A 13,780-nucleotide genomic window follows, 5' to 3' on the forward strand; every position below is an offset into this window, starting at 1 on the left:
TTGGATTATGGAAAATGTACGTTAAGGTGGTACTCGGTTTCCTAGATAAAATAGTACTCTCTCCGTTTCATAGTAGATGTCATACTTTGAGATGACACGGAATTTTAGGAGATATTATTTTGTGTGTTAAGTGGTGAGAGAATATAATTTTATAATTGATGTGAAAGAGAACTTTTTCCAAAAGAAGAATTGTGACATCCTTTGTAGGACAAACTAAAAAGGAAAGTGTGACATCTATTATGACACGGAGGGAGTACCAAGATGCAATCTAGGATTAAGTTGTGAGATTATTTTAGTTAGAGGGGGGTTGGCTGTGACTAGTTATCACATGATGGAAAATGATCAATACAAAAATTGATCCTAATACAAAATCCAGACCATGATATTTGACAATCTAATGGTCAATAATTAAAGAAAAATATAGAGGGTCATTATAAAGCAGTTTTAGGTCATATTATAAACTTTGAGGTTGAGGCCATGTTAAGATCCTTTAATGTCATCCTTACTATAATGACGTAAAAATAAGCTTACGATGACCTAAAAATGACCTTCATATACTTGGTTCTGTATTTTTTTTTTATTAATAATAGATTTGCATAGATCAAAACCCCTACCAAATCTTCTTCTATATTGTAATCAGAACCCCTACCATATCTTCTTCTATATTGTAATCAAATTTTACCCTGTAAATAAGTACTATAATCATTCTTTGAATTCTATAATTAGAAGCGATGCTGTATCATTATTTCATAAGTAATTTTCTATACCACTACATCATTCTTTGAGTTTAATAATTTATGCAGCAGTTAAGTCATGCTTCCTACTTCTCCAATGTGGCAGTCCAGGGATAAAATAATATCTTAAATAGCAATTATACCATTTATTATTAAATACACTCTGTGATCACTAATTAATTTTATAGCATTCACAATATTCTAAATTAGGGACTCTTGTGTGACGATCTGATGAGTCAATAATTAATCCACATCCAAACAATATAAATTATTAATAAAAGTATAAATATGTCATTTAAAACAAGTTAACATCGGAATATTTGGCCACGGGTTAAACGAGATTTGTATTTAGGCTATAATTAATAAACTTATAAAAGTATAGTTAATAATCCAATATATAACTAAAGCTAAGTATGAAAAAGATGAACAAGTTTGAAAAGTAGACAGTGGAGTGCTCATGCAATATTGTACTCCATGATTTTGGTTCTTAATTAAACTGCTTTAATATCTTGTGTTACTGTTACATTTTTTTTTTGAATGATTTATAAGATTGGATGATTGGAGCACCAGTTGCTTGTGATTACAATCTTTGTAGGCAAAGTAAATGCAATATTGATCACAGTATTAACATTACTCATAACTATTTCTCACTACAAAAAATTTGAAGTTGATGCTGATAAATTACTCATGCAACTTCTCAATCTTTGCAAGTGCATCTACCAAATCTAACCTCTTGTCCAGCTCCTCTTGACAACACCATATCCCAATCTGCAAAAGCTTCTCCATCTCCGCCTCCGCCTCCGTGTTGATCCCCATACCCTTGTCGAACACCCCGACCGCCCCTTTCTCGTTCGCTTCCTCAACAATCCCCTTCACCCACCCGGCCAGCTCTGCCCCGTACCACAGCCCCCCCTGCCCGAGGTACTCATCCACGGCCCTCCCCGTCAGCGTCTCCAGTATCAAAATCCCCAAGCACCACACGTCCGACTTCCTCGATATCTTCCCAATCATGGCGTACTCGGGACACTTGTACGCCACCAGCGCCTCGGTAATCTGGGCCAGGTTCACCACCGGCCCGAGCGTGTAGTCCATGAGCAGGGCATTGCAGTTGCTATCGAGCAAGACGTTGGACGACTTCAAGTGGCCGTGGGGGGCTTCCAGCCCGGGCAGCTCCGTGTGGAGGTGGGCCAGCCCCCTCACTGCCCCCTTGATGGCCTTCAACCGGCACGGCCAGTTGAGCGGCTTCGGCCCCCCCTCTGCCCGCCTACCGTCGCGGTGGAGGTGCTTCCCGAGGCTGGTGTTGGCGATGAAATCGAATACAATAAGCTTCTCCTCCTTGCGGTACAAATACGCTACCACAGGGAGGAGATGGGGGTGCTGCAGCCCCCCCAGCACCCTCATGTGCTCGTGGAATTCGTCCTTCGTAACGTTGGTCATCTGCTTGAATCTCTTCACCACGACCGCCTCCCCGTCCACGAACACGGCCTTGTACGACGCCCCAAAGTTCCCGGACCCGAGCACCTCCGCGGAGGCTCTCATCAAATCCTGCAGGTCGAACTTCTGCCTGTCGTCCCTCATGAACGACAGTTTCGTCGTTTGTTGCGTCATCTGCGAGGCCGTGTCCAATCTCGCCCGTGGCGACTCAACGTCGTCGTCGATGTCGATGTCGAGGCACCACCACAGGCACAGGAGAAGCAGCAATAGGAGCAGAAACAGAGCAAGCAGAGTGGTGAGGATGATTATAAATATCATTGCTGGAGATAGTTTTTTACGCTCCGCGGAAGGCGGGAGAGGGTGTAAATCCGGCGGGATCTCGCACGAGTCTCCCTCGCACAACGCCGTGTTCCCTGCCAAAAAAGAAAGAACAATGATCACCATGTATGCTGGCCCCCTAGTTTTAATTTTTCGAGGAGCTCACCTGTGAAAGAGGATGGATCGAACTTGCGTAGAGACGGGGGAATGGGTCCGTCTAGCTGATTTCCGGAGACGTGGAAGATCTGGAGGTTACCGGAGGGGAAAGGCGGTATGCTACCGGAGAATTGGTTGTTGTCGAGGCCGAGCTCCTCCATTGTAGGGGAAGCTAGGGAAGTGGGGATGGGGCCGGTGAATTTGTTGCTAGAGAGATAGACCTTTGTCAATGACTTCATGCCGGTGAAGGCGTCGTCAGGGATCTCGCCGGAGAACTGGTTGCCGGAGAGATGCAAGGAAGTGAGGGCGGGGAGCTTCCGCCAGTCGGGCATGGTCCCCTGGAAGTTGTTGTTTTTGATGCTGAGTGTGCGTAGGGTTTGTAGGCCGACCAGAGCGTCGACGTCGATTTGGCCCTATGTCAACACAAAAAAATATTGGTAAGAGCTTTATTATAATAGATGTATACTACATGTTTAATCATGAATTTTGACCATTGAAAATGGAATATTCAATTTATTAAAATAAATAGAATATATCGTGTACTGTATTTTAAAACTAGTTCTTGTCACTTGTGTCTGCCACTACCTGTAGGCCCATGTTGTCGAGCTGCAGTCCCCGCACGTAGCCGTTGTAGCAGAGCACGCCCGCCCAGTTGCCGGTGTTCCCCGTGCACGGTGGCGTCGACGGGTTCCACGACCCCAATGCGGGATCCGCGTTCACTAGGGAGGTTTTCAATTTCAAGAGCGCATCCGCTGCGTTTTCCTGCGCTAGCACGCGAGACGGCCGCGCAACCATCAGCGCCACCATCATCACAATCATTGTGTTCATTGGTGCTCTTTTATCAACATTGCAGCATTGCCCCTCTTGGCCATTTTTCATGGGTGAGTTTTTGTTTAGGATATCAAAAATTAGAGACAAGAAGTGAAGAAGCAATGAAGAATTGTGGCACTGCGAATTCAAGTGAAGTGAGATCTAGCAAGTGAGACTCGAGGTTTGGGGAGATACTGTTGGCTTACCATTATTATTCCTACCTATAATTAGAGCATTCATTTGGTCAACACTTAATTTCATTTCTACCATTTCCAACTTTTATTATTCATCATTTTTGTTACATATTTATGATATTCATTAGACAACCCTTTGATATAACAAATTGTTTTTCATTAGTTGATTTGGTTCCTATTCAACGATTATGATATACAAGGTCACCCACATCTCAACTCATACTACTATTTGATATTTCTCTGCAACATCATATACTAACTCATATACTGCTATATCAGTTAGTACCTTGTTCGCAAATTTGGGTGCAATGTTTATGACATTAATTACAGGAATATTATTTTGCTATTTAGATTGGTATGATACTAATTAAAATCTTATTTTACTTATATCTATACGGTATATATGAAAAGGGAGTTTTGGGGGAGTTTTGGAAAAATTTACAAGATTACCATTTAATTTAAAAAATTATATTAAATTAAAAATGTATAATTAAAGTAAAGCTAAAATCGTGTAAACTATGAAAGCCTAAGTAGAGTGAGTTGGAGGTTTTACAATGAAGGTGTAAATTTGGGAATCAAAAATAAGTTATTGAGATCATTTGTCATATTTTAAAAAAGAAAATGTAAACTAAAATTGGTAGGGCAGTTGCGAATGAAGATATTTTAAAATGCATTTGTATATTTATAAATACATGATCATGTATGTGTGGGAGTTACAAAAATGATCGTGTATAATTAAAGGGCGATTAGGTGGAGCCTCTAAATTTTGCAATATTTTAGCCTATAAATATGTCATTTAAAGGATAGATATCCACACATACCTACTTACCTTATATAACTCAAGTATATTATTTTTGCTCTTACCATATGAGGAAAGCTTGACGTCATAAAATCATTCCACACCATGATCAATGAGCTCAAGGCTTCCTCAGTTTCTTTGGTTGGCTAATTTTATTCTTTTTAATTATGTTTTCGTTCCTTTTCATTTTATTAATTATGTTTTTTCTTTTCTTAACATTTTCTTATTTTTTGTTTTTTTCCATTCATTTTTATATATCAATTTTGATACGACATCGTGTTTGTTTTTTATATGATTTATCGGTAATTTTTTCTTTTTAGTTATATTTTTCGTTTCTTTCCGTCCATTTTTATCCATTACTATGTTTTTTTTTAGATTGATGTTACCACCATTTTCTTTCTTTTTATTTTTAATAATTATAAATTTTTTTCAACAACAATGATTAGATTTTTAGTCCATCGATGTTACTTTATAGTTGATCCATGTTAAAAAATTTATGTTAGAAATTATAATTGGCTAATTTTTTTTATACATATCTATAAGTAGGTTGAGTCAATATGTATAGCTACTTTCGCCTAACAATTTATATAGTTTTCAATAAAATTAAAAAAAGTTAATTATACATTAAATTTACCAACAGATGATTAAACTTATTGTTAAAAAATTTAAGTTGAAATTATAATTGTCTAATTTTTTTTATACATATCTATAAGTAGGTTGGGTCATATGAAAGGATTATTTTGTTGGTAAATTTAATGTATAATTTAATTTATTTTTAATTTTATTGAAAACTATACAAATTGTTAGGCGGAAGTAGCTATACATATTGATTATTGATTTTGTGCATTGCAAATTGATTTTGTTCCTTATTTTATTGTAGTTCTAGGTGAGGCGAGACTTTAAAGATGACAAACGAGTTATTTCACCTATGAGTTTTGTTGAAGAGTAACTAATTGTGAAGAATTGAAGGTTTTTAGTTTATAATGATAAGGTTAATTTTAATTTTAAAGTTAATGTAGTGTATAAAGAAGTTTTAAAAATGATGAGTAATTATCCATTGTGTTTAATTCTTTATTGTGATAGATTTCTATCTTCCGACTCCATGATTTAATGTTTAAACATTATATTATGTGATTTGTTTCAAATTTATTATGCTTCTATGTTGATTTGTATAGATTTTTTATTCTCATATAATTACAAATTATTATTCATATTGTTCATTGTTAATATTGATTTCTAATTTTGTTTAATTATTTAAAATTGAAAATTAATATTTTAAAAATATATTAATATGTGCATAACACAGATGTGATACTCGATATGGTAGATGATAAGCAATTAAACTTATATTTTAATACTTAATTTCATTCATACATCATTACAAAAATAATAAGTGAAATTTACACAGTAGTATTAATTTTTTAAGCTCACGATTTTTTAACATTCATGAAAAAGAGTAGGACTATGAAATTAAGGATATTAATTGAGTACTAAATACACAACGTTAAGACGACACCATATTAGGAGAAAAATGGTACCACTAACTACTACTAGTATTTATGAAAGTTACTTTGATAAAAACGATAATAAAAAAACATGGATGCATGATTAATTTCTTGAAGAGTACTAAACTATCATATTTTTATTAAGAATAAACTTATATAAAAATAAATACGTACTAAACTTCTATTTTCTTTTCGATAAAGTCTCTATTATTTTTAAATTCATTTTTTTTCTAGAACTTAATCATCAAATCTATCTCAGTCAAAAAAAATTGTTTTACCTACTACATACAGGAAAAAAAAAAAAAAAAACTAACTTTTAAAATTTTCTTTTAAAATAAGTAGAATATATATAAAATAAAATAAAATCATTTAATTTAACATAACATTTTGTACTATTTCTCTTTGATTAAGTAGGCTTACATAACTATTGGATAACAAATAACTTCTGTACTTATTTTCGATCCAAATCAAAAAATAGGTTTGACATGGTGACCCAAAAATAATCAGTAATTTACTAGGTATAAGGTCATTTAGCAGGTGACCGAAATATATCAAATCTGTTTGGGCAAATATGAGTTCAATCTGCATACCTAATTTGGTATCATGATGTGCAAATCTGTTTGGGCAAATACTCTTACAAAAGAAGATATTCATCTACCCATGCCAAATTACGGCAGTTCTTGTGGCATCATGATGTGTGCTCATTTTGGCGATCTTTAATCACAAGATAATGAAATTTTGTCTGGTTGGGATGACTTAGAGACTAGAAATTCAGTGATCAATACATGGGGACGTCAATTCAATCTAAAATTTGTGGGTCGATCGAATAGTCCGGTAAAATTAGCAGGTTAAGGTTGTAATTTTGTAACCCGAATAAAAACGGACTAAACAGGTTAGTCTGAACGGATTGACGGGTTAAACGGATTGTCCCACATGCGTTAACAATATGATGGAAAAGTGGTTTATTCAACTAATCACACTTGCAAAAGAGAAAAATGGTGGAAAAGTGGTTTATAAAGTTATTATTGGTTAGACAAACCATATGCATGATACTACCCCTGGATCACTAAATTTTTTATTCTAATTTAGAAGTACAGTGACTATTTTCTGGGAATAAAAATTTAATTGTCTACACACACTACGTGGTATAATGACATGTGTGTCCAAATAATTATTATATATAACAAGTGGAAATTGTAGGAATATAGAGATTTTAAACTACTCCACTACTATAAGTTTTTATATGAGGAATAAAATCTTAGAAATTGGGAAACTTTCCAAATTGGTCTATGAACTATGCATACATACGGTTGGCAATTTTTGGTACAACACGATAACACGACACGAATCCGCACGAAATTAATGGATATGTGTCAAAGCTTATTGGGTTCGTGGCCTTATCGTGTCGACACGAAAACTTCGTGTCATGTTCGTGTTACACGTTAAGAAATAATAATAATAATAATAATAATAATAATAATAATAATAATAATAATAATAATATGTTATAATATGTTATAATATTATTAATATTTTATTTATTTTAAAATTTAAAATTTAAAATTAAAATTTAAAACTTAATATTAGAAATAATATTAATATATTATAATATTATTATTATAGTGTCGTTATTGTGTCGTGTCATATATGTGTTATTATCGTGTCGTGTTGATCCGAAATGGTTCGTGTCGTTAATGGTTCATGTCGTGTTCGTGTCTGAGGGTAACGGATCGTGTTCGTGTTCGTGTTTAGAGTTTTCTTAACAGGTCGTGTTTTTGTTTGTTGTTATCGTGTTGTATAATTATTGTATCGATATGATAACGACACAAAATGCACTATTTGCCACCCCTATCAGCGTACATGTACATAGGCACGACATGTACACACATGTTATTACTCAGCTTTGACTAATTAAACATAAAATATTGCCCAAATTGCTCTATGAGCTATGCACACGTATATATTCAGTTTTTTCCTTTTTATTTATATATATTAAAAATCACAAATATGAGGTCAAGTAGTAGCTCAAGTTTAAATCTCACCCTTCTCAATATTTTCATAAAATATTCCTCTCTCCGTCTAATAATAAAACTTTACTTACATTTTATATATTAATTTTATAATAAAAATTATTGAAATATGAATAAAAATGTTAATAAACATGAACCGTTCTATATTTGTAGTCAAAATAATTATAGTTATATCGGTGACATACTAAAATGATAAAATAGACTTCGACAAAAAAAGGTATTGCATAATGATGGTAACACTAGCGTAAACAATACAAATAATCAAATATCGTATCGATCCTGCATTGCATCAGTTGAAATTCCAAATAAGTTTTAATTGCTGTAGAAATTTGAGTATTTTTTGTGTATGAAATATTAATTGCCTTAAATTCAAAACATGCTCTATTATATCTAGTATATTCCACTTGAAACAGACGTAACGCAAGTGGTATTGTGAACATGGTCAATTTGTAGTAGTAATAAATAAGGAGTAATTAACTACGATGTGTATGCTATATAATAAAATAAACAATGTCTCATTCAATAAATATTGTCAAATCTATGTTTCTTTAATAAAAATTCAAATATCAAAATTATCGATCTCTTTCAAAATAAAGGTCACGTAGTTTCAGTCTCGAAATTGACCTAATTATCATTAAACCAGCCGATAAAATTAAAATCTATAATAAGTAGCATATATAATAAATCATCCTAAATAAATGCATATTGACGTGCTACGAATCTAGGTAAATTCTCGTAATATCTTTTTTTATGTTTGCATATGTAACATGCTCACTTCTTCCACTGGTAATAGTGCTTGTGGTGCACGACTCAAATTTTAATAATATAAAATTAGTAAAATAGAAAGAAACAAAAAAGTGATTAGAATATCGTTAATATATAGCCTAGATAGCCTTATCATAAATGAAAGGAAATTAATTTTTATAGATGGTCCAAAAAAATTTAAGATTAATTTATTAGTGAAATATGAGGCATGTGTTATTAAAAATAGAAACTTATTAAAAAAATAGAAAGAAATTAATTTTTATTGGGCACATCAAACTAGGAATATAATAAGACAATTAGTTATTGAAGAATGGAGTATATTAGTTTTAGTACAATTAATAATTAATAATGTGTGTTGGTTTAGTGATAGAGCACTAACATTTGAGGCTAAAGGTCTTTAATTTGAGTATGTTGAGAAATGTTAATTTATCCATTAAAATATTACTACAAAGGTAAATTAAAAACTTTAACAATCCAATTAATTCCAACATTTTGTGATTCTATCAATTCTATGAGCATATATATTCTAGAGGATAAAATTGTACGAGTTATTAATTTAACACGACTCAATCTAATTTCATTCTTGACTCATGTACTATTTACATTATTGGGATTAGACATAACAATGTTTAATTAGTGTACAGGTGTTCTGATTTGATGTGTAGAAATTCTTACAAAGTGTTATGATTTGAAGTGTGGAAATTCTTACAAATAAATGATCTTGAATCCTCCACGCAGACAATGCATTAAATACAACCAACATGAGAAAAAATATCAAAACTAAAGTGAGTGAAAATAACTATTCAAGAATTCGAAAATAAATCCTTAAAAAATATCTTCGTTAACATTTTAATTCGATGAAAGAAAGGTAGATGAGCATTCACGGTTTATGCTTAACAATAGTATTATTTATTATTTAAGATACAGCGGTTCACTCTAAGTTTTATAAAACCAATCATTTTACATATTTCGATTTCAAAAAAATTGGATTTGTGTCAATTTTAGTGAAAAAATGACTCGTACAACTGCACAAGCATCGTAGTCGCGCATAGAAACGACATTTTTTCTCACTAAAAATAATACTACTACTAAATGAATTAAGTTTTTTCTATTAGACTTTGTATCGGTTGTACCTGATAAATTATGAGGCGTTCAATATATTTAATATTTTATAAACTTATGCAAGTTTTACTCATAAATTATTAATAGTTGTTTTTATGGGAACATTATTATTGTTCTTGCATTTATTGTTTAGTTTTGTCGAATGTCGATCATTAGTATATAAGGACTAATAATGAGCCTCCAAGGTTGAGCTACTAAGACTCAATACGTGTGAATTTAATTAGCTTTCTTTTGAATAATAGGAAAACCTGCATAAGATATGGCAATGAAAATAAAATCAATTAAAAAAAACACATAAAGGCTCGAATCATGAGTGATGAACAATCGAAACAAAGTCAATACAAAAAACACATGAGCAAAACAAAACCAAATACACTTATGCTTGCAAACAAACCCAAGAACTATACCCTTCAAACAAAAGAAAAAAATCGTAACACAACTTAATTCTGAATGGATAATCATGTGATAATTAATTATTGTCGGCTTCTTTCAACTAAAATAATCTTACAATTCAATTTTAGATAAATTATCATATGATAATTAAATATGCTAACTGAACTACAACTAACTGAATGGTGAATAAAAAAAAAGGCAGTAAAACTTAACCAATGAAAAACACTATTAATAATTTATTTTAGTAATGGAGTAATTGGCAACAACAAATATAACCCATGTCCAATTAATATGTGTGACTGATGAGACCCAATGACCCTTCATTGATAGATAGTTTTAGAGTGACATGTTACCCATTGTCCTATGTTTTTAAATACAGTCCACATAAGTTAAATTTCCAGAATGTATTCCAGCTAAAATTATAAAATTATATGACATTGATTTTCGACACGATTTGACAAATTATTGTAATGACAAGCCCTACATTAATTTGTCAAACACTCAAATTTGTGTAAATCTTTGTGGAAAAGTCCTACTAGTAATAGCAATAGCAATAGCAATATATACGCATTATCATCTCTTTCGTATATTTCGAGTAAGTCTATTTTTGCAATAAATTGATAAGCAATGGTTTTACTATAACATTTTATTCAATCAACTGGTAAAGCAGTGAGAAAACATTATTACACACATCACTAATATAATTTGAGAGCAACGGTAATTATTCCGACAAGGTCGACCGCCGGAGTAAAGAGAGAGGTGGGGCCGTGACGGCGACGGCGGAAAAGCGGAAAGGCTGCCAACGTGGCGGATCGACGCCCCGTCACGAGGCGCGTGACGGTGGAGGCGCCACGACAATTCTACTCCTCCCTAGCCTACGTGGCGAATTCCGCCACCACAAACTGTGTATTTCCATTTCTGCCCCCGCATTTCATTATAACCCAAATAAATTAGCACCTTCGCGTAAGTGTGTGTGCAGTTATAGTTAAATCCCTCAACCAATGAAAGCACGAGAATAATGCCCTTATTTTTTTACTGTATATGTCCATAATAAAAAGAATTATTTATTGGAAAAATTAATATTGTCTCTATAAATATTGCAACCAAAAAAGCACTTTATTTAATTTTTGTTGTCTAGTGAGAGAGAGAGAGATGGGAAGAGCGCCGTGCTGTGAGAAAGTGGGGTTGAAGAGAGGGAGATGGACTGCAGAAGAAGATGAAAAACTTAGAAAATACATTGACGAAAATGGTGAAGGTTCTTGGAGATCATTGCCCAAGAATGCAGGTGCATTGTTTTTTTTTTGGTAATTTGTGTTTGAATGAAATGCAGCTTACTTATTTATATAATTTGGCTTGTATTTAACAATAATATTTGTGGGAATTTTTTCAGGGTTGCTTAGATGTGGAAAGAGTTGCAGGCTGAGATGGATCAATTATTTGAGGTCTGATGTGAAGAGAGGAAATATATCTGCTGAGGAAGAAGAAATCATCTTCAATCTCCATGCATCAAAGGGAAACAGGTTCCTTTCTTTTTTCTTTATCAATAATGCAAAACTAAAAGTATTTTTTTTAATGCAATATTCGTAATTATGATTATAAATTGTGAATTGATAGGAATGAGTCCAATCAACTGTAAAGTAGTGTTATAAGTACTATGTTATGTTGTTATTATAGGATGAAGGTTTTTTTTTTATTAAAATAAAATAATTTCTCTATATCTTGTATAATTAAATAAAATCAAGCCATAAATTCTCTTATTAGTTAAAGCAAACCACAAAATTCCAAATGAAATTAAAAGTGGGCATAATCTAGAAAATGTAGCAATTCACTAGTCCATTATAACCTCAATAAATATGACCTACACTCACTCATGACCCATGCGGCTATTTATTGCATATAAATAATTTTTTTAATTAATTCGACAACGTGTCCATGACCATACTGGTTCTGAATAAAGTGACATGTATTTACCTTGTTATGGTATATTCTGACACGACTTTTTTAATAGAAAGATCTTGCTTGGATAGAAATTGAGTCAATTGACCGGTTCGAATTTATTCAATTACACATTTTAATTTACTATAGAGAATTGAACGGTGAATAGCCTATTAGCATGAGCCATGAAATTAGGCTGATATTTTTTAGGGGACATTAACTTGTTAATTAAATGAAAACAATATAAAGTTGACTTGAAAAGCTATAGCTAATCATAATTAAGTCATTTAATCAACTTGATTAATTAATTAATTGATCGGCGGCTGAAATTTTGTAGGTGGTCTCTAATCGCTGCGCATTTGCCTGGTAGAACAGACAATGAAATAAAAAACTATTGGAATTCCCATTTAAGCAGAAAATTCCATGGTTTCCGCCGCCCCAATCCCAACTTCATACCGCCGCCGCCGCCGCCGCCGCCGCCAAAGGCCGCCGGCGGCGGTCACAAGAAGACCAAGAGCGGTAACCGGAGAGGCGGCCGCAAACGCACGGGCCTTCAAGAAGACACCGCCGGAGTTGCAAGCGCCGCCGTCGTTATGCCGGCGACTCCCACTCTGGATAGAGAGAAAATTGGGAGAATCATCGCGGGGGAGAGAGAGAGCGGCGGCGAGTCCATGCCGGGCCCGGGAGTCTGCGACTTGGATGATATTATGGAAGATCTGAGCGGGCTTTGGGGCCCGGAAATCGGGGATGTGGATATATCACGGGCCGAAGAATTCGGGCTGGGCCTAGAGAACTCATCGATGTGTGATTCGCGTGATATCTACGAGCCTGAGCCTCTATCACGGGCCAAGGAGTTCGGGCTGGGACTAGATACCTACGAGCCTGGGCCTCCATCACAGGTCGAAGAGTTCGGGCCAGGTCTGCAGAACTCATTGATGTGTGATGGACGTGATACTTGCGAGTCCGGGCCTCCATCATGGGGCGAGGAGTTCGGGCCTGACCTAGAAAACTTGTCAAAGTGTGATACTTACGAGTCTGTGCCGAAAGATATTTATGAAAGTACATTTTCGTGGTTATGGGATGACTGTAGCGAGAAATGTGACCCAAACAATGAAGAGTTGGACGATATGATGTGTTCGTGGTTGTTGTCGTGAACTTTATGCTATCAATAACTTTTGTAGTAAAGTGAACGACAATAAATTGTGATTAGTAGTTTAGTTTGTTTGTCAAGATTGAAGGAGATCGAACGTGGACAGTTATATCATCAGTTATTAATTTATGAAGTGAATGTTGTTTTCAAATTTATTTTCCCTCTTTAAAGTTGTATTAATCATCTAATATCATTGTTGTGTTTCTACTAAATATCATTTGTAAACTTATTAAGTTGTTATCCTATATTTGACTTTGGGATGATGAATTTGTACATCGATGGGGTCTTGTGGATTTAGCTCTTCACATTGAAGGGGATTTTTTACGTAATTTTTGGTGTTATTTTATTATTTTCTCTGGTTAAATTATTATAATTGATTTGAAATTATAACTTGTCAATTAGTGGTAGTTATCCCATCAATTGCTACGTACCTCG

At 34.0% G+C, this 13,780-nt stretch overlaps 2 protein-coding genes across 2 annotated transcripts; one reads left to right on the forward strand and one right to left on the reverse strand.

Moving 5' to 3' along the window:
* Positions 1 to 1,314: 1,314 nt before the first annotated feature.
* LOC125212888 (pollen receptor-like kinase 4) lies at positions 1,315 to 3,648 on the reverse strand. Its single transcript, XM_048113174.2, has 3 exons — positions 3,228 to 3,648; positions 2,653 to 3,055; positions 1,315 to 2,581 (listed from the first exon to the last, which is right to left on the reverse strand). The coding sequence occupies exons 1-3, from the start codon at positions 3,519 to 3,521 to the stop codon at positions 1,416 to 1,418; spliced, it is 1,863 nt and encodes a 620-aa protein (XP_047969131.1). The 5' UTR covers positions 3,522 to 3,648; the 3' UTR covers positions 1,315 to 1,415.
* A 7,612-nt stretch (positions 3,649 to 11,260) lies between these two features.
* Positions 11,261 to 13,500, forward strand: LOC125212678 (uncharacterized). The gene is made up of 3 exons (XM_048112909.2): positions 11,261 to 11,545; positions 11,651 to 11,780; positions 12,533 to 13,500. The coding sequence occupies exons 1-3, from the start codon at positions 11,413 to 11,415 to the stop codon at positions 13,347 to 13,349; spliced, it is 1,080 nt and encodes a 359-aa protein (XP_047968866.2). The 5' UTR covers positions 11,261 to 11,412; the 3' UTR covers positions 13,350 to 13,500.
* Positions 13,501 to 13,780: the final 280 nt, after the last annotated feature.

Source organism: Salvia hispanica, chromosome 3 (genome assembly GCF_029641045.1).
Source record: "Salvia hispanica isolate PSC_SH4W2 chromosome 3, Shi_PSC_v1, whole genome shotgun sequence".
NCBI lineage: Eukaryota > Viridiplantae > Streptophyta > Magnoliopsida > Lamiales > Lamiaceae > Salvia > Salvia hispanica.